The sequence below is a fragment of the Carassius auratus genome, chromosome 19 (genome assembly GCF_003368295.1).
Source record: "Carassius auratus strain Wakin chromosome 19, ASM336829v1, whole genome shotgun sequence".
In the NCBI taxonomy this organism is placed as follows: Eukaryota; Metazoa; Chordata; class Actinopteri; order Cypriniformes; family Cyprinidae; genus Carassius; species Carassius auratus.
The window spans coordinates 26,372,060-26,393,604 of record NC_039261.1 but is presented as its reverse complement, the minus strand read 5'-3'; the positions used below and the strand labels follow the sequence as shown (position 1 = coordinate 26,393,604).

Below are 21,545 nucleotides of genomic sequence, written 5' to 3'. Positions count from 1 at the left end.
AACTTAATTTGGCTTTTCATTAGCAGCTTTTTGCATCTTTTACTCATACATATTATTTAATTAAACTTTCAGAATCATTTGCCCTAGATTTAGAATAAAGCAACAGTTTAGATCATGAATCTGGCTGCAGAAAGACAAAAAGAAAGAGAAATGACAGCCGTTCTCTCTGACCTCATGCAGTAACTAGCTACAGATGGGAGAAAGAGCAGAGGGAATATAACCTTAAAAATATGAAATTATTTTTCTTTTCTAACGTTTGCTCATTCTTTCCGTACCTCTCCCTCATTCCCCCATTACTCCTTGGCAGGAAATAATTCAACAATTGATGTACACTCATGAAAAATACATTTATAGTGCTGTTCAAAACTGTAAGTGGTTGGATCAGGAGACAGAAAACAAGAACAGACACAAAGAAAACTTTGAAGAAAAGGAAGGAGGCAGGGAATATCTGTAAAAGTGCAAACCAAGGCTAGTGTCAAAGAGATTTCTATATCCAGGGAAGTAAATAACAGTGAATTAGTCATGAGATTTTGGGGGGTTTATGAATAGAAAGGTTTATTGCCAAAACATGTTTGATTAATAAGCCACATTGTGGCATAACATGAAACAGAAACAGAAAATGAACAAGCCACAATAATAAATACACTTTTCAGCCAATGCATCAAAAAGAACACTGCAAACTTGCTATAATCTTTATACAAGTACCGTCTCTGACCCTTCAACCATGTCTGCTTTTCTACCACACAAACTTAGCACATGTCTAACATACAAAAAGTGTAAGGAACAGGCTATTTGTTCAATGATAAACTAGAGTTTTAGCACATTGTGGACAAGGCTGAGATGGAATGGAATAGAATGAACTGAAATCTAAGGATCCTTCAGTCTCGTTCATACACACGGGTGCAGACGACATCTCCGGCTCTCATGGTCTGGAAGATAAACATCAGAGATGTTAAGAAACCACCAACTAACTGATTTAACCATTTAAGATCCTGATCCGACGGGCTTAAACATATGAAGAGATGTTATATATGCACATATCTGACCAGATCTTGTTCTCTGAATTCAAAGAATGCTCTTTTTTTAACCATGCAACACTGATTTACCTAAATGAAAGTTACAAAATATCTATTAAGAACAAAAAGCACAGACACTGAGCGACCTGTTTACTGTAAGTGGCCTAAATGGGAGCAGTGTGACTTCTATAATAATGTGAACTATATGGTGAGGAATGAGCAACAATCTATTATTGTTAAGTGTTGAGCTTTTAAGATGCTCATTAGAGTAAGCTAGTAGTAGTCTATTTTATATGCTAGTGGCATAATTCGGTTAAAAATATTAACATTATTTTTGCAAATGGTGCACTTACGAGAATCATCTGGCCATCATTGGTCAGTTCCCGTGTCCATGATGTCTCAGGCCCCTCCCCCTTCTGCAGCGTCTGCTCGCAAGTGATCTTACGGTCAGTCTCCCATTTGGGAAAACTCTGGCGAGAGATTGTTAGAAACAGTTAGTAAAGAGATTTTAATTTGAAATGTCTTTATAGAGTCTCAAAGTTGGTTGAAGACATACATGTTTGTGTGTATAGATAACAGTGAACTTTCATCATCAAATAAAGTTATTGTTTACTTGTAAAAAAATTAAAAATAATACTTTTAAGACACTGATATTTTCTAATAGTAAATCGTATGCAATACACTAAAGTTTAACAGTAAACAGAGAGAAAAATATGATGTGCTGAGATGCATGGATGCGTGGCATTACTGTGCAAGGGCGTCCATCCACCGTAGCCTCGCTGAAGGACTCTCCCACCGTGAAGGACACATGAGTGGTCCGCACACTAGTGGAGGTCTGAATGGAGAGACTTTCCCCCTGCTGTGTAATCTCAACAGCTGGTTTGGAAGCTGCTGCAACTGCAATCTTCCTCAGAAAGACATTTACGCCTGTAGAACACACACACACACACACACACATAAATTAAAAGGCCATTTTTCATACAGCCAATTTCCTGTCCTTAACAAGTGTGTCCAATCTGCACTGGACTGTTTTACTCTCTAAATAGTCACATATTTAAGCAATCAAATCTGTTACCACAGTCTTAATGTTCACACCAAGGAAATCTATACCTTTTAAATACAGAGTCAAGACAGTGAATTCATTCTCGTCTTTATTTCATTAAGGGGCAACTGTGTACTTGGTCTAAGTGAACTCCCCCTTGAGTGAATAATTGGGGTCGAGGGACGGTGTGTCTACAGAGCCAAACGGCTGGCCGAGGGGCCCTGTGTCAGGGTTTGTGTGCCTAATCACAATCCCATGAGGAAGTGAAGCAGAACATTTTTTCATGCAGCTTTCCATTGATTGTCCTCATGGTCAAAGCAAGACTCAGTTTGACTTGAACAAAATATATGTTTTTATAAATAAATAAAAGACATTGATATTCACTCATGCAAGGGTTTCTTTTGGTTTATTGTTTTCTTGTCAGATGATATCAAAATGGTTAATTTTAAAACAAAGTAGTATTGTTGCTCATTTTAAAGTAATAATACAAAATATGTATATTAAATTAATTATGCAAACACTTATTTTTTCGAGTTTTTGATTACTTTTTTTTACAATCTAAAGAAAGTTACACTACCTTTACATTTTTGAAACATCACAAAATATTTTTTTAATTATTTGATAATAATTAAAAATATAAACCAATACGAATACAAAGTGCAAATGAAAAAAAAAACTAAATATTTTATTTTAATTATCTTATATATAACTTTTATAATACAAACGAATCTTGAAAACTCACCGAGAGCTTTTAGAAGTTCCTCGAAATTTTCGGAACTTTTCATTTTCCAGGATCCAGAAAAGTCAGCAAATGTTCGCTCCGTGTTCGCCTCCATGTTTCTGCGTATCTTTGCTTTCAGACAGTTGTTCTGGACCGCTCTTCTCTTCTCATCCGCCGGCGTTCAGCAGTCTCTCTCTCTCTCTCTCTCTCTCTCTCTCTCTGTGTGTGTATGTGCGCTGAGTTCTCGACCAATCCGCAGCGTTTGCGCCTGTGTCGCGTCTCACCGGGCGGCCGCTACTCGCGCACCATGTTCTTCCAGTAAAGATTCAGAAAGACCCCTATTTGCCCCACCATTTGGCTTGAGCGATCGGGTCATATACCGCTAAATGCTTTAGTTGCATCCTAATATATGTTATTTGTCATCTAGCAGGCCCTTTTATCCAAAGCCACTTGCAGACTCCTTGTTCGTGGATCAATCATCAATCGGACTTTGTACTTCAGTTTTTATACTTTAAGTTACATTTAGTTGTCATCTACTGAATCTGAAACTATTCCATTCTGAAGATTTTGTCAAACAAGGAGCTTTTGTTTAAAAACTGAAATTGTGTAAAATACATGGAAACCCCCATATTATTCAGCTCCCTTTCGCTTACAAACATGCCAACAAAGACATGTCATGCTGAGCTTTGTTAGTATTCAGACCACAACAGTCAGCCATTGTCAGTCAATCATATCACAGCTTCAAATCTCGGCTCTCTTCTGTCTCTTGCTGAGAGTTGCTGTGTCTGTGTCCTAACAAGACTCTGGTTTTGAATTTGCATTTAGTTTTGAGGGAATTTATGTTTCAAATAAATTTAAACCAACCACTATTTGTTGAGGGCAAGCATGATTTCACCAAGTACATGTACATGGATCAACATCCTTGTTGATCCTGGAACAACATTCCAATCAACCAATCAAAATTGAGATGTAACCTTTTAGGAAATATCTGTTTAAGGCTTACAATCAGGATTAGTTGATTCTACACTCTAGTTAATCAGCTATCATTTCCATCTGATTTTAGGAATAAATTATGGATAGGGTTAGGTTCATAGGGATTGGGTAAAGTTTATATTTTTGGACAATAATGTTGATCCAGGATCATCAGAAGATGTTGATCCAGGAACATGTCTCACTTGGCAAAATCACAGCGACTATTTGTATAGATATATACACTATATATATATTTTATAATAATGTAGTGAAATCATATTTATAATAGTGAAATATAGTAAAGCAATATAGAACTTAAATTAAACAAGTAAAATGTAAAATAAACGTAACATTTACGATATCTAAGGATATCTAAAAATTCAATTTTCTACTAAAGTTATGCAGAGGCAAAGTTGTACAGCTGATATAGCATCTGATTGACAAGTTCTGTTGGTCTGGAATAAAAAGATTCATCTTAAAATTCTTTACAACAAAAGACAACACTGTATTTTTGACTATTTTGCACAGAATTACCAATTTTCAGACCCTGAATCTTGATTATTTATTTTTTCATGTATTTCTTTATAAGCATATTCATATTTTACCATCGGCTATGACCTTAATAAATGATAAAGCATTATTAGTTTTTTTTATAAATTCCATTTATTCTCTCCAAACCCATTCACTCTCTCTTTCTCTCACTGTGCTCTAATCTGCTTCACTTTATTTAGTTTTTGTTCCTTTTGTGCACGTCTCCACATTCCTCATACAAATGGCGTGAAAGAAGCAGTGAGGAGACAAGAAGCAAATGGAGTGTTTGAGTGGCCAAAAGGGAGCCAGGGAGGAGAGAAAGAATGAGGCCGTGTAAACTGAAACCACATCCTCTTCTCCAAATGCTCAGAGGTAATTACCAGACGATTCCTGAGTTGCTCCCCACCCGTCCCTTTTCTCTCCCTTTACCCCCTGATCCCACCCCTCCGACCAAGAACATTTCAGCAAGTCTGGCTAAGAAATGATATCCCTGGAAATGGAACAGAGGAAAAGCGGAGGGGGAAGACGAGTGAGAGAGAGAGAGAGAGAAACTGTATATTTTCAGTCAGAATGGAGACAGTGGCAAAAGTTCAAGCCGTTTTCTTGCTCTCACTTTGAATGCTTCCCCTAAAAGCACGTTAGCAAGTCTTTCTTTGAAGTGGTCGAGTGAATAAAGCTACTTGAATTTGAATGAGAAAACAATCCTGATCCCACACTCACCTACTACTGACCCCATTATCCAGGAGACGATGAGGAATCCATGTATGAAAGAGAGGCAGCAGAAGGAGGGGGAATATTTCTACACAAAAAGTCAATTATTTGGAGAGAGCAGTCTCTCATAACAATCACTGATGACCTAAGTGCAGATGCCATAATAAACTGAAGAGCCTTTCATGGCACAAAACATAACAGAAGTTCAATGGGCCTTATGAATGTAGAGCAGGCTTATAGTTAAAGGGTTATTTCACCCAAAAATGGGCCAACTTGTTTTGACATTTTTAACCATCTATTGAAATTTTATCATGACACTTTCTGTACCTCTGAAAAACATAATAACCTGTTACAATGATACTCTCTGGGAAGCCAAGATATCAAGAAACATGTTTCTTAAAAAAAATGATGTTTTCATTTTAAAAGTTAGCTGTACATATGTGATAACATGCAGTATTTTAAAGGGATAGTTCAGCCAAAATGAAAATTCTGTAATTAATTACTTTCGTGTCATTTCAAAAATACAAAAAGTAGCATCAGTGGCTTAACTTCAATTTTACGAAGCTACAAGAATAAGTTTTGTGTGCAAAGAAAACAAAAGTAACATAATTTATTCAACAGTTATTCTCCCAAAGCTACCCTCTTCTGACAATTTGGAGAGTACCACGGCACATCTGCATGCTTTCCTCAGAATTTTATCAGCATTTTTTACATTAAGCATGCACACGTTTTTTCCTGATTGATTAGGGAAAGCACACACAAGAGTCGTGATACTCTCCAAAATGGCAGAAAAGGGTAACTTGGGCAGAATAAAGGCCCGTTCACACCAAGAACGGAAACTAAAGATACCGATAAAGATATAGTTCTAAAAATGAAAAATAGGTCAATATTAAAGAATAGCAGAGTCCATACCACAACTATAAGGATAAAGACACAGAGAAACGATATCATTACAACCACTTTTTTAGAATGATTTTTTCCCAGTTGATGAACGATTAAACGATTAAAACATTGACAGACAATCAGAATCCATCCTGCTCAGAATCCATCCTGCCACGGTGGCACATATGCTAAAATTGGATCGATACAGAGAAGATTAGCATAGCCCCTGTGAAAGGATGACATGCAAATCTGTGAAACGCTCCATCATTTTTGGGAAGTCATGACCTAATGGTTAGAGATTTGGACTTGTAATCCAAAAGGTTCGAGTCTCGGGCCAGCAGGAATTTTAGTGAATGTACTGCACTCTCTTCACTTTCAATACCACGACTGAGGTGCCCTTGAGCAAGGCACTGAACCCCAACTGCTATCCAACAGAATAAATGGCTGCCCACTGCTCCGGGTGTGTGTTCACTGCTGTGTTTGTGTACTTTGGATGGGTTTAGTCTTTGGTTAAATGCAGAGCACGAATTCTGAGTATGGGTCACCATACTTGGCTGGATGTCACTTTCACTTAATTTCTTGTCTGATCAACAAAAATGTTTACCAGAGAGTATTATTGTAACAGGTAGTAATTAGGTTTTTGAGAGGCTGCAGAAAGTTTCATGATAAAATTTCAAAAGATCGTTAAAAATATCAAAACTAATATCAAGTTGGCCCCACATATAATAACTCCTAATCTCACACAGAGTAGTCGCTAATTTTAGCTTTTTATTTTCATTCTGTTAGGTTTCTCAATGTCTTGTTTGAAATAAAGCCAAAATCAAATCCAATTTATCTGAATTGGCCAAGAGATTCCTCTCAAGTCATCGATTGTTGAAAATACACAAGTACATGTCGTCCAAGAAGCTCAACCGTTAATTTTTAATGTCTATTTGGCGCCACCTAGAGTTCGCGCGCTTAATTCCAGGAACTTTCTGAGCGAAAGAGCGGATTTTCCAGCCGTGCACAATTGATGGTAACACGGACGAAACATGGCGAACCACCTTCGCTTCGTCGCTCGGACTGTCATGGTGCAGAACGGCAATGTGGATGCGGCCTATGGCGCTCTGAGCAGGTACTTATGAGGTGTCTGGAGATATATGTATATGAAATGTTGTTATAAATACTTAAACACGTGACCATATCATAACACGCTATATGTCAAGTGATGTAGACCTAATGTGTTCTCAGTAACGGTCGGTCATTGAGATGATACGTTTGAATTATGTATGCATTGAGGTACTGTACAGGCCAGGGGGTTTTAAACTTGCAAAGTTGCAAACCCAGTGATCCCTCACTCAAGACTCTGTATCAAACGGTTTTTTCATATTAGCTCATAACTTGAACAAAGAGCATTAGTATATTATATAATGATTAACAGGTCAGTAGATATAAGGTAATTTACTATAAAGTGTATAAATCTCACATTTACATCCTAAAGTATTTGTTGACCAATGCTGCCTGTGATGTCATTTTAGTATTATTAATTGTGTCCTTGACACACTTACTTGTTTGAATATCTTTAATAATTTAAATCTCATTGTGCTTTATTAGCATTAAAATCTATTTGCATTGCCAAAAATTTTGCAGGATAATATAAGCTCTGATGAGAAATTATGCAATGTCAAATAATAGTGCAAATAAACAAGTAATATTAACATATTCAATGAAATAATAATTCACAAAACAAAACAAAATGAGATCAAGTAACAGTCATAGGTAAATCAAATAAAGTAATAATATCAATATATAAAAAAATGATTTTTGTGTTATTGCAGAAGTTTCTAAAGAGGGTGCAGGTGAGTTGTAGTCTTGCAATATGAGTTTGAACAGATGATCAAAACTCTTACCATTGGTTTATGCAACTCAATAATAGAGTATGATATTTCATGTTTACAGATATTGTAGTTGTTACATGCTCTTTCTCTGTCTTTTTGTCTGCAGAGTTCTGTCCACTGATGGAATAATTGAATCTGTGAAGCGTAGAAGATACTACGAGAAACCGTGTCGTAAGCGAGAGAGAAAGAGCTATGAGAACTGCAAGAGAATCTACAATACTGAGATGGCAAGAAAGATATCTTTCGTATCAAAGACACAAAGACAAGATCCATGGTTGGGATGTTAAGATGACATAAACTGTTTGTGTCGACCAACACATGAGTCATGCACCGTGATCTGCCTCAGAAGATGAAGATCCACAGGAACATTTTATACGTTCACCATTAAAAAGTAATTGGAGGACTGTGTTGTGATATTGCTGACTTAACATGTAGACTTACTGCTGTATGTTGTTAATAATAAAAAGCTGTAAAATCATCATAAGAAGTTCTCATGTCATTTACAACAACATTATAAACAATAGATGCTTTGCCAATAAATATGAATTTGTGTTTTATCAGATGTAGAAAGTGATTTTTCTGAAATTTGAATCCTGCTTTGAGCTAAAAAGTGCACATTAAGCAATGTTTAAAGTAGAAAACAAATTCAAACAATGGGTGACAGTTTATGACCATTTAAAGCAGGCATGAAGGGGCAACAGATTAAACATAGTCATGTATAAATCTTATCTTCTCTCCATGCTAACATTTAAAAAATGCAAGAGTTAAATTCCTTATTTGGTGAAATGTGAGGCTTAACAGTATTGCAATTTGCTAAATAAGATATATTGCCTGCCTGGTATAACCAGAAATAAAAAAAGAGGCTAAACCAGACTTGTGTCCCATGAGTGACAGTTGCTTGAGCAAACAACAGGGGCTCTAGATGAATGCAGACGTTATCTGACTGGTTACACACTAACAGGGTGAAAGTCTGTTTAAAAAGAAATGGTTAAATCATCACAATGAGCATCCAAACCTTAAGTGTAGTCTTTACAAGCTGCATATTTTTCCACCATCGGATAAAAACGAGTAGAGAAAACTGAAATTGTGAAGACATTTCATAATTGCATACTACTAATTATATAGATATTAGCCAGCTAAAATACTAAAATACAAGTCCTCTATCCATGATATTGCTTTTTCTAGTGATAAAGTTGTCTCATCCGATCCAGGAGAGAAATATGCACTGATCAAGCACCATTTAGAATTGAAAAACTGTTCAAAAATATGCTACAAATATGCTGATGGATTTTGATGTGAGAGAACAACAGGGGATAATTTTCCTCTGGAACAAGCCTATGGACTTGTATTTTGGCCAGGAGTTACTATTTAAAGTTAAAATGCATTGAAGATGGATTTATTTCGTACAAATATACACCTTTTCACTTCACTTCGCTTTACATCCTAGATGGCCTGAGTTGTAATTTTTGGGTTAAATAGTTGTTTCAGATGAAGTTACTATGTAAATTGTCTGCTCTGGAGTTTTCAGTCTATGGAATTTTAGGCATGTTAAACTGAATTGTGAAGTATTTGTTAACTGGGAGGAACTTTGTAGTGTTCTTTCACTGCGTTCAAGGTCAAATGTGTAAGACGGGGGATGGGTCTCTTTCTCTTGAGCTGTGGATGGGGCCTCAGCTCTAAGCAGCTGAAGTGGTTTGCTTTCCATGAAGTCATGTTTGCATTTTAGTCTATAACCATATTACATGCCTCTTCTGCTTCTCTTTCAGTTGCTTTTGGTACATAAACAATGTTGTTCACAATTGTTGTTTATTCACTCCAAAGTCTTTCACCCAGAGTGGAAGTTTGAATTATTTCCTATTTTTAAAGATAATTATTGTGCCCAAAGCTGTGTTTGTTTTATTGTTAGAATTGTGCATGTTAAACTGTGCACAGAAAAAGATCCAAAAGCTGTATAGCCATGTGACATTGTGACACAGATTTAACAATACTCTTGTATGTAAACTATGTAAGGGGATGGGCTGCTGGGTTAGTGAGTTCACACAGTATAGGTAGAATGGAAACTTATCCATAGGCACTCTACTTCTTGCAAAAATACTGTTAAATACTGTGTAATAAAGAAAATATACATTTTAACAAAGAAAACTAAGATTTTTTAAAACTGTATTTATATTTAACTGTGTGTATATATATATATATATATATATATATATATATATATATATATATATATATATATATATATATATATATATATATATATATATATACAATTATGTTTATAATTTCACTAATATGACACATTAGTGTTATTATAGTGTTTATATATGGCCAAAAATATCGGCACCCTAGGTAAATATGATCAAAGAAAGCTGTGAAAATTCATCTGCATTGTTAATCCTTTTGATCTTTTTTTTTTAAAAATTCACCAAAATGTATCTTTTCATTGAATAATAAGAATTTACAATGGGGGGAAATATCATTATGAAATAAAGTTTTTTTCTCTATTACACATTGGCCACAATTAACGGCACCCTTTTATTCAATACTTTTTGAAACCGCCATTTGCCAGTAAAAGGTCTAAATGTTCTCCTATAATGCCTGATGAGGTTAGAGTACACCTGACAAAAGATCAGAGACCATTCCTTAATCCAGAATCACTTCAGACCCTTTAGATTCCCAGCTCCATGTTGGTGCTTCTCCTCTTCAGTCCACCCCACTCATTTTCTATAGGGTTCAGGTCAGAGGACTGGAATAACTATAACAGAAACTTGGTTTTGTGCCCAGTGACCAATTTCTGTGTTGTTTTTGAGGTTTGTGTTTGGATTATTGATATAAGATATAAACATGGCTCATTATAAGATTTCTAACAGAGTCAGTCACTTACTGATTTTTTATCTGTTGGTATTTGATAGAATCCATGATGCCATGTGTCTAAACAAGATGTCCAGGACCTCCAGCAGAAATAAAGGCCCACAACATCAAAAATAGAGCAGTATATTTCATTGTACACATCGGGTATTTTTTATCCCTGTTCACCAAACCCTTCTTGAGTGTTTGCTGCTAAAAAGATCATTTTTAGTTTCATCTGACCATAGAAGCCAGTCCCATTTGAAGTTCCTGTCCTGTCTGATAACTGAATATGCTTTAGATTGTTTTTGGATGAGCTAGGATAATTTTTCTTCAAACCTTCCCAAACAACATGTGGTGATAGGTTCTGTTTGACAATTTTTTGTTTTCTGAACCCGATTCTTAATCATTGCCCTGATGGTGGAAATGGACATTTTCACTGCTCTAGCTCTTTTCTTAAAGCCACTTCACTAATTTGTAAAGCTCAATTATCTTTTGCTGTACATCAGAAATATATTCTTTGGTTTTTCTCATTGTGGTGGATAATTAAGGGAATTTGGGCTTTGTTTTCCCTCCACTTTATATTTCTGTGAAACAGGAAGCCAAGGCTGGATAATTTAATGTTTATAATCACCCTGGAATGCTCAGAATTGTGAATATGAATGGGGATATACTTTAGAGATATTTTACTCATGAGCATTTCTAGGGGTGCCAATAATTGTGTATTTGAGAAAAACCTTTATTTCATAATGATATTTCCCCCCATTTTAAATTCTTATTATCCAATGAAAATATACATTTTGTGATTTTTTAAATAAAAGATCAAAAGGATTAACAAAGCAGATGAATTTTCACAGCCTTCTTTGATCATATTTACCAAGGGTGCCGATATTTTTGGTCATATATATGCATGGCTGAGAACTGAATTTGGACAACTTTAACGGCGATTTTCTCAGTATTTATATTTTTTTGCACCCTCAGTTACCAGATTTTCAAATAGTTGTATCTTGGCCAAATATTGTGTTATATAAAAAACCATAAATAAACAAAAATTTTATTTATTCAGGTTTCAGATGATGTATTAGTTTTGAAAAATTTACACTTAAAACTAGACAATAACACTGGTCAATGTCATAAAAAAAACTGTGTATGTTTGACTTGATTTGAAATGGGTTTGTCCCTCCTGCTGTGTACTATGTCAAATCAGCCTCCCACAGAGTCTGGGATCATCCACTCGATATCTTTGTTGTCCTTGGTGTTAACACCAATACATGGGGATGCTCATGGTGTGAATGGGGGCAAGCTGATCTTGAAAAAGTAGAGAATGGATAACGTGTGACCTATGTTGTCTACATTGACTGTTGACCTACAGGTGGGCAACAACAGGGTAACTGTAGGAAGTTGATGACCTTCAGTGGCTGACACTGTTTAAAGATTGACCAGGGGCCTGTTCTTCATACATTGCTTATTACATCTGAGATGATTTGAAAGATTACAGATCTTCTATTCATGATAACTTCATACTAATTTGTGAAGAACAAGCCCCAAGTGTGTTTGAGAATGTAAACTTTAAAAAAAACACACACAAAAAAAAAAACACCATGGATGCTATCCAAGACACGTTTTCCCCTAAATGAAACAGATGTAGAAAAAAATAATAAGAAAATTAGGGTTAAAGGTTCTATTTACAGTAATTTTAGCATTTAATACTAAGGGAATAAATATTCTCTACAATAAAGCTGTAATTTAGATTTAAATTGGGTACAGAATTCATCAACTATAGGAAGGATTATTCATTCATCTTAATTCATCACATATTTACTTGTGACAGTGTCCATTTGATAGTAATAACCATGAAACAAGCCAAAGCAAATGCATAATTATGGACAATATTGTGCCTGTTCACTTTGCTGACCACAGGGAGCAGACTCATCCGATCAATTGGTTTTGAGTGAAACTGAGTCAAGCACTTGTTGTCCTGAACTGACCTCTCTCTCTCTCTCTCTCTCTCTCTCTCTCTCTCTCCAGTTGAAGTTCTGCTATCAAATAGGAAAGGAAAGATTAATTTGACAGTAGTGATCATAAAATGTTAACAAGGGTAGTGTGTAGATTGTCCAATGACTTTCAAGGAGGCAGTTTTTAAAATAATTTTTTTCAAATAATTTTTGTAGGCTAGATATTTTAGTAAATTAAATTGAACTAAATGAAAATGATAAATAGCCTATTTTCTTTTAAGATGCACCAATTTTAGTACATGTATGACGCGTAAATTTACAATAAATGTATATATCTTCTTGATAGTAGGCTATTTAAGAGCAGCATACTGTTGCTGTGGTTACTTCTAAAACCATTTTTAAATACATTTGAAGGCCATCTAAAATAAATCACTGAAAACAAATGTATTATGTTCCAAACACATTGGGTACAATCTCTTCCTAATGTGGAACAATAAGTACCATCTGTAAAATGTGCTCCAATCCGTAGTATCTGCCTCCACACACGAGTGCCACGTGCGAAGGTGGGGCTGTGAATCTGACCAATCACGGTTCAGACGCTTAGGGATTGGATTTACATTTTGTCCAATCAGCGACTCTGTTCTCATCTGTCAGCCAATGGAAACGCAGTCTGCGTTGGCTTTTGTCCAGCACGTGTAGCAATTCACATGTTATCCCTCGATGTAAACTGACGTTAGTGGAGAAAGGAAGAGGATAGAAGTCCATAATTTTTTCTCTCTCAGGACAATAGTGCGTACGTCTGCACACGGTCTTATTAAGCAATAAAGTACATGAAACTACTTCTTCGTATACGAGCAGTACAGTGACAGGTTGTGTTATACTCAGTGGCGCTGGACACCAGATTGTTGTGATACCGACCCAGAAACGACCAACCCCCCTTAAGGTAAGGGTATATTTTATATTTTATAATTATTAAAAATGTCTCCGTTATTCTTCAGAAATGCTTCACGTGTTGATCATCGAACTTGATGTTTGTTTAGGTCAAACGGAGCTGAATTATTCATTTGTTTCGTCAGTCTGGTGTTAAATATCCGGGATGACATAATGGATAAACTATAATTGTAATAATTTTATATAAAAAAATTTTTAATCATAAAATCCATTTACATAGTAGGAATTTTTTTTTATTACAATCTGAAATTAGAGAATATGTAGAGTTCATCAGTGTCGTCTGTCTTTGATTATCACTTTTTAATTACTTATATATTTTTTATGTACAGAATATGCATTACTGTTCATTTGTTTAACAGCTGACATGATTTCATTTATGGATGATTATGCTCCAGCCCACATGGACCAAGAGCTTAATAAACACGAAATAAATAATAGTGCTATTTAAATGCTTAATTACATTTATTCATTTAGCAATCGAGTTTATCTAAAGTGATTGTACGCCTTACTCTTTCCCTTTTTTTAACCAGTCTACCAAACAGTCCATCTGGAGAGGGTTAATTTGTCTTAATGGCACCGCCTAGCTGCTTATTTTTATGAGGCACATGCCCTTACACAGGGTTTTCTTTAACTTAGTAATTTCTGAAATACTACACCCTGACTGTCCCAAATCTAGCTGTCCATCCAAACAACATTATATGCACGCTTCTATATTATATTAAATTCTTATAGGTAGTTTATATCCAGTATGTGGTTTTGTGCCCTTTCACCTAGTTAAAGGAACAGTGTGTGCTGTTCTTAATGGGAGGTATGATTTTTTAAATTATGGTATCACTGTGATCTTTATATCAGTTATGGAATGAACCCCGTGTTTCATCATCCTTTTTTTTTTTTTTTTTTTTAATCCATGCTTTGCATTCCCAACTTTTTTTTTTTTGGTACTTAAAGAAAAGGGAAGTTTTTATACATATTTCTATCACATATTTCTCAACAATAAGGGGTTTTCTGCAAGTCCAATCAAGCCAGTAGTTCAGCTTTGTATGTGTGGTGCTTAAAATGTATACTATGGAACATGAAAGAAGATAATTTGAGAAACATCTCAGTATTTTTGTTAATACAGTGATTAAGTCATTGGCAACCAAAACTGCTTAGTAACAGTCTTCAAAATACCTTCTTCTATGTTCCACAAAAGAAGGTTTGAAAAACATGATGGTGAGTAAATGACAGAATTTAACAAATTTGGGTGAACTATTCCTTTATTGTTTTGTTGTTGTTATTATTATTATTATTATTATTATTATTTACGGGGCATCTATTGCACAAATATCATGAATTTCAGGGCGTACCTGCATTTATGGAGTTGCATCATGTTTTATTTATACCTGCATCATATTTGTCAACTTTATGAAATGTAAGATTACAAACAGGTCAGGGGGCGGAGCTAGTGCATCAACTGTGTTAAAATATTTTAATCGCATTCTTTTTTTCATAACTAAGTTAACGCATTAATCTGACAACCCTGATATATCAAACGCAGAGAAGAAGACTTGGACTATGCTCATAAACCTTGCGCATAGTACAATTACGAACATGGAACAATACATTTATTAATCAGTGTTAATGTTAGTTAGACAATCGTTCAGTGTTTGTTCATGTTTTTGTTGCTGTTACGTGACGTAGAGGTGTCTGACTTGGGGGGAGACGTGGACTGATGACGTCATCGTTTCAGAAAATATACGGATTAGCCGTCCAGACGAAAACGCAAAGATGGCGTTTTCAAATTTATCCACTCGGTTTCAAAAAATAGTGGTTTCACCTTGTGAAAACGCCGGATCCGTGTGGACGAAACGTCTATCCGATAAAAAATGTGTGCATATTCACAGAAACGCGTCTCCATGTGGACGGGGAGTTAAAAACAGAACAACCTGCCACCTCACATATATCTGTTTTCACACATTTCAGTGATGCTGTCACCGGGGAGTCCTTCCAAATGGCAAGTGCGAGATTCCCTCTCCTCGACCCCAAGTCTCCTGTACAACGAGAGTGACCAGACGGAGGATGAACTGGAGGTCTTTTCCTCTGAGAGCGAGGCCGCAGGAGTTGTGCCTGATCAAAAGCCATCCTCCATGGCTAATGGGAGCTCTCAGAATTCAAAATCGCCTCGCACCTTTGTGAACCAGAGGAGCGATAGAGCTGAAAATGGTCAAACAGGATGTTCCTCTGGATCTCCAGCCTACACCGGTCAGACTTCAACATCATCTGAAAGAATTCCCACAGAAGGGGACCTGAGGTTTGCACGCAAAGTGAGTCTGAAAATCTCTTCATCCTATTTAAAATCGGTTGTGCTGCAGGTCGGTTTCAGCAGAGTTGTTTTTCAAGACCATTTCCAATTCAACAGTGTTGTTTGTTGATGTACCTTTAAGAGGCGCCCTTTTAAACTGTGAAATGCACACCGTTCTTGAGCACGTTCTTGCACACATAGGCTTAATGTCATGTCAGATATAGTTTGCAGCTGGCCGATTCTTTGGTATAAGCATTGCATCTCCTTGTGACCGATGCACAACAATAAAATGTGACAAACAATGGATCTGATGGAAACAACAAAGAACCTTTGTTAAAAATAAATGCAGACTGCTCATCTCGCAATGACTGTTTCTTGTCACCTAGACTAAAGGGTATCATTGATGTACAACTGTGGGTGCTCATGCTGATGCATTGATCTGCGTGCAAAGTTTTAATGTCACTAAGTTTTGGAAGTTTAGAATGTGTCATTGTGGCTTGTTTCTGATAAATGTCTTCAGTTCTGAAAGTTTCAGTGTGTTTTAATAGAACATCAAGCTCTTTTATTTTAAACGTGTGATTCCTTCTGTTTCTTTTAAAATTTCTCAAGCTGCTGAGTTTTCTAAATCTGTCGTGCCTCTGTATCTTGAGATGTTTCTGTGATGATAAATGTGTGTTGTTAATATTTCTCTTACAGTGTGCCGAGCTTCGCGGGTACATCAGACCTCTGTTGGAGCTGTTGAAGGGGCTGAAAACAGGTCGATATGATAAAGGTAATGCATTAAAGAAAAAAATCATAAACTGCCTTTCAAAAGTTGGGTCTGTAAAGATGCACTGGATTGATAAAAGTGTCATTAAAGACATTTATAGTGTCACAAATAATTGGTATTTAAAATTTAAGGCTGTATTTTTGTAACTTTCTTTTCATCATAGAATGCTGAAAAAATGTATCACGGTTTCACAAAAATTTCATTGATATAAGATTTTATGACACGGAAGACTTGAGTAATTTAAAAACTAATTTACACATTTAAAATAAGTATTTAAACTCTATTTTTTATAAAAAACTTAAATGTAAACAGTTTTTACTGTATTTTTAATTTAAATAAATGCAGCCTTGGTGAGCATAAAAGTTATTTGAAAAATATTTTTAAATGCTTTTAGACTTAGTGGTTAGTAGTCTCCATCGTTTACATGTAATTGTGTATTTTTGTTTTTCTTTTTTGGCAGGTTTGAGCACATTTCAACATAGTGTTGCCATTGATAGACTGCGAAGGATTGTGGGTGTTCTACAAAAACCTGAGCTTGGGTATATAATTTTATTCTGTTATAATTTCCCCATTGAGACATTTCTTACTTGTATCCAATACATATAATGCCTTTTGATGAATCATATTAAATTCCTGCTATACCCCCGTAGGGAGAAGTATATGGGCACTCTTCTACAGCTGGAGGTGATGTTAAAGGTTTGGTTCCCTCAGGTCAGGCCTCAGCATCGGGAAGGCACCCCTTCACTCCACAACCTGCCTTCACGCTGGAATCAGGACCAGTTACATATACCTGTGAAGGTAAGCGGCTGATATCCACCTTATTTTGTAATGCAGAAGTAAGCTCTTTTCTGTGAAAATGTGAGACTTCTGATTCATTAGTTGTTATAGGTAAATAACCAAAGGAATGACAAAAGTGCAGTAAATGGTAAAACTAAATACAAAAGTTACAAATGGCTGCATCTGCTCTTATGTTAACAATAAGGTGACTTATTTTCCAAAATAGAAATGCTTTGAAACAAACCATGTGAGAAGAGCAACCAGTATAGCCATTATATTGGTTAACGAGTGTCTACAGCAATCTGGAATGGTTTATTGTTTGTCATTGATAACGTCAAAACCTTTTATGTATAAAATTACATCTTTTTCTTTCAGAAACGCAGATTAAGTTGGTCAGACTCTGACTCTCAAGGATCTTCAAGCAGCAAACGCATTCAAGAGGACGATCGAGGGCCGAGCCCCAGCGATAGCGGCTCGTGGCTTAGCAGCTCTGATACCATGTCTAGCGAACTTGAAGAAGACAGTCCGATCTGTACAAATCAAAATAATATGACATCTGAAACCAAACTCGCTGAAAACCGCAAACTTCTAGTCCGGCAAAAGACAAGCTCTCTGACTGTAACAGGAAGACCACCTCCGCTTGTAATACCACCGTCAGCCACAGATGGCAGCAGCTTGGGCCCGCAAGACTGCTCGGTGTCCTCCACAACTCCTACTTCCAACCCACCAGTAGACACGATGACTAGTAAGAAAGATTTGGGTCAATCTGCAAAAGAAGAAGGGGCAAAAAAACAGATTGACACAGAGATGTTAAACACATAATATTTAAAAGTTTCTCATTTTTTATAAGCATTAAAGCATTTCTCCAGTCTCTGTTTTTCACAAAGTGACATTTTTGTTCAGTTAGTCAGATTTTGCATCCTGCCACATCTATGTACAGCACAGACGTAATCATATGTATGGCATAGGATTTGTGCATGTACGGTTATAGACTGAAGAAGTGTCTTAAAATACATGCTCGAGCCGGACAGTTGACCGGTGAAGCATGCACAGCTATCAAACACTCTGCACTGCTTTCCATGATAAACACAGACTTCCAGCAATATCTGCTGCTTAATGAACATAAAACCAGGAGGCCAGATATCAGCAGAGAGCAGACGAATGGTCTTGTAAAATGTCCAGAAGTGTGACTGCGATCGCAATCTACCTTAATGTCCTTTGACTTGAACTGAAAACCACTTTGAGCATCAGATGAAATAGAAATGCATTATATGAGAGGATGTTTTAGAGGCAGTTTAATTTATTGCATTACTTGAAGATACTGAATTCACTTTAGCAGCCTTAAAGAGTCAGTACAAGTGAGCCGTGGTCAATGTTTTATATTTATGAAGATACATAAATAATAATCCCGGGAACAACAAACGGGATGCCGCTTGATCTGGAGAGTAAACGTTCATTTATTGACGATGTTTTTGCCAAAAATAGTTTGCACATTTATGTTCTGCTTCCATGTCATATGAGTTCATTTTGTCATAGAGATCTAGGTTTTTGTCATAGGAACAATTGTTTTTTTTTGTACTCACCTTTTTTTCCCGTTTAAAATTTGTGAATTTCAGCATTGGGACTATTAACCATTCTGTAAAACAGAAATGTTCAAGTTAATGATGACGAGTATGTGGCATGTCACACACTGTAAAGGTCACACGGAGGAAGATGAGGCTTGTATTTTATTTAACTATTTGTAGAATAGATTCTGACTTTAGAGATTCAGTATTTGGTAGATGAGGAATGAGAAGAACTTTATGGGTATGTTGACTGAGACGCATGTAGTCACATCCTTGTGCAGCTGTATGAGTATTGTGTGAAAAATACATGTAAGTGTATTGGTGGAATTATAATAGTGATTATATTATAAGGGGAAAAGGGCATATGAAGATGTGTTGTGATTTAATATTTAATGTCACTTGACAGCTTCATGTGATTATGAAGGTAGCATTTTTAGGAAGATGTTTTTTTTTTATTATTACTATTACTTGTTTCAGAAAAGTCAGCCATTGTAGCACCACTGTACATTTCTATTCATTATTCAAAACCATTTTTTCTTGTAAGTCATCTCTGTTGTTGCATCAAAGTTTTTGTCAAGGTTGCTGAAATGTTTTCAATATGCTTCACTTTTTGATATCATTAAATGTTTCCAAGTTTCTTATATGTGATTGTTTTTAGAGGTCGATTATGACAGCGCATATACAGGGTGTGTGTGTGTATCTATCTATTTATCTATATATATATATATATATATATATATATATATATATATACACTCTCACACAGAGAGAGAGAGGAATTTTTAAATATACCATTCAAAGTTTCGTTTTTTTAATTAATAAAAAAATACAGTAAAAACATTAATATTGTAAAACATTACAATGTAAAGATTTATATTTGAATATATTTTAAAATGTAATTTTTTTCATTGATGGCAAAGCTGAATTTTCAGCAGCCATTACTGCAGTCTTCAGTGTCACATGAAAATTTATTATGATGACATTTACATTTCTTAAAAAAAAAAAAAAAAAAAAAAATCCCAAATTATTTAAATGGTAGCGTATTTTAAAACAATACATAAAATAAAATATTTCGAAATATACCTAAAATATAAAATATATTTTGAAATAAGTTGACAAATTTTTCAGGAAGTTTACTAATATTTACTAATTTAAGGAAGTTTAATTTGTAAACACACACACACACACACATATATATCTCCAGTGTCCATGACTGACCCCTGCTGGATGTTTGCATGTTTTAGAAATATTAAATATTCATGTTTATAAATGCTTCAGTACGTTCAAAACACCAAAGTTTCTACTTCTTAAATACTGAAAATTTTGTGCTGTAAAACACGTTTTCTTTGTCTGAGAAAAGAGTAAGAAAGCAAGCGAGAAAAAGAAATAAATTAAGAAAGAAAGACACATCAGGACATTCGCCTGTGCATATATAATGCTGGTGCTGTAATATTGATAGTAATGGAGGCCCAGAGTCCATGATGTTGCAGTATCCACACATGAACCTGTGAGGGGCAGCACTGCGAACACAAGACCTGGGAAATGGCGGCTGGAAGTGCAGGTGTTAGCGGCCACAATAGTGGCTCATCGCCGCGCTTGGAGTCGACTTTGGACCGTCGTTTTCAGACTATATCTAACACCATGGAATCCATTCAGGGACTATCCGTCTGGTGCATCGAGAACAAGAAATATCACAGCGTGGTCGTGCGATACTGGATAAAGTGGCTGCGCAAATGTGAGTATTTAGCACGTTAGCCCGCTAATCTGAGTCCAGCCTTGATACAACAACCCGATCCCGCTATCAAATCTATATTAGTTGGACTTCCAGTATCTACGTATCTGATATTTGTATGAGAAAGTAGCATATAAGTAATTGTGTCTGGTTATTTTATCTTTTTCGGTCCACTAAACAACTGTTGTGGCTAGTTAGCTAACTGCTAATCTGTTCCTATCAGGTCAAGACGTGGGTCGTGTTTCAAAAGCTAGAGAACTGTCTTCCTAGGCAGCATTTTGGCGCCTTCCAAGGCAGCAGTTCTTTTGAGCAACCTTATCTTTCATAGAAGAGGTGTTTGGGGTCAGCAGCATTTTTGGGCCAAATAGGGGTAACGTTGGTTCTGGGTCAGTTGCTTAGGGGTCAGTGTCACGATATCAGTCAGTAACATTTTGGGGCAATAACGGAGTTTTTGAAGGCAGCAGCATTTTTGGGCAGATTGGGATATTCAGGGTGAGTGTTTCTTTTCAGCTTAATATGAATATTTGGGTCCAGTAGCAACTTTGGGTACAGTAGCAAAGAAAGGATTGAGGCATTTACAGGGAATAGTATTTTTATGTTCTTGCAGTAGACAGGGGTATTTGTTGTCAGCATTTTGGGGCAGAATTAAGGTATATTTTCGGTGTCACAAGCACATTTAGAATCAGCAGGGTTTGTTTGTTTTGGGACAGGAAGGGGGTGTTTCTGTCCGCTATACTTTGGGTGTTATAGGCATGTTTCGAATGTGCATCATTATTTTTGGGACAAATTGGGGTGTTCTGTTCAGTGTCATATTTTGAGTGTCACATGCATGTTTTAAATCAGCGTTTTTCGGCAATAAATGGTGTTTGACATCCGCTGCAGTTTTGGGCTAAATGGGGGTGTTTGGTGTCAGCAG

At 36.0% G+C, this 21,545-nt stretch overlaps 4 protein-coding genes and 1 non-coding gene across 7 annotated transcripts in view; 4 read left to right on the top strand and 1 right to left on the bottom strand.

Annotated features, from left to right (window-relative positions):
• Window positions 1-528: 528 nt before the first annotated feature.
• Window positions 529-2,986, bottom strand: crabp2b (cellular retinoic acid binding protein 2, b). The gene is made up of 4 exons (XM_026289800.1): window positions 2,801-2,986; window positions 1,765-1,943; window positions 1,370-1,486; window positions 529-929 (listed from the first exon to the last, which is right to left on the bottom strand). Exons 1-4 carry the CDS (start codon window positions 2,892-2,894, stop codon window positions 879-881), a joined length of 441 nt encoding a protein of 146 aa, XP_026145585.1. The 5' UTR covers window positions 2,895-2,986; the 3' UTR covers window positions 529-878.
• Window positions 2,987-6,043: 3,057 nt separating this feature from the next.
• Window positions 6,044-6,146, top strand: LOC113120316 (U6 spliceosomal RNA). Its single transcript, XR_003294590.1, has one exon. It is a non-coding gene; the product is annotated as a U6 spliceosomal RNA (small nuclear RNA).
• A 705-nt stretch (window positions 6,147-6,851) lies between these two features.
• mrps21 (mitochondrial ribosomal protein S21) lies at window positions 6,852-8,230 on the top strand. The gene is made up of 2 exons (XM_026289798.1): window positions 6,852-6,989; window positions 7,859-8,230. The coding sequence occupies exons 1-2, from the start codon at window positions 6,907-6,909 to the stop codon at window positions 8,037-8,039; spliced, it is 264 nt and encodes an 87-aa protein (XP_026145583.1). The 5' UTR covers window positions 6,852-6,906; the 3' UTR covers window positions 8,040-8,230.
• A 5,015-nt stretch (window positions 8,231-13,245) lies between these two features.
• Window positions 13,246-19,540, top strand: ciarta (circadian associated repressor of transcription a). The gene is made up of 6 exons (XM_026289797.1): window positions 13,246-13,497; window positions 15,468-15,808; window positions 16,483-16,558; window positions 17,016-17,094; window positions 17,206-17,353; window positions 17,708-19,540. The coding sequence occupies exons 2-6, from the start codon at window positions 15,470-15,472 to the stop codon at window positions 18,152-18,154; spliced, it is 1,089 nt and encodes a 362-aa protein (XP_026145582.1). The 5' UTR covers window positions 13,246-13,497; window positions 15,468-15,469; the 3' UTR covers window positions 18,155-19,540.
• An 830-nt stretch (window positions 19,541-20,370) lies between these two features.
• rprd2a (regulation of nuclear pre-mRNA domain containing 2a) overlaps window positions 20,371-21,545 on the top strand; it is a 30,326-nt gene continuing 29,151 nt past the window's right edge. For all 3 annotated transcript variants that reach the window (XR_003294540.1, XR_003294541.1, XM_026289795.1), the window contains exon 1: window positions 20,371-20,632. Coding sequence is in view for 1 of the 3 variants with exons in the window: in XM_026289795.1 (XP_026145580.1) it covers window positions 20,440-20,632 (193 nt within the window). In the remaining 2 variants the exon portion in view is untranslated. The remainder of the gene's footprint in view (window positions 20,633-21,545) is intronic.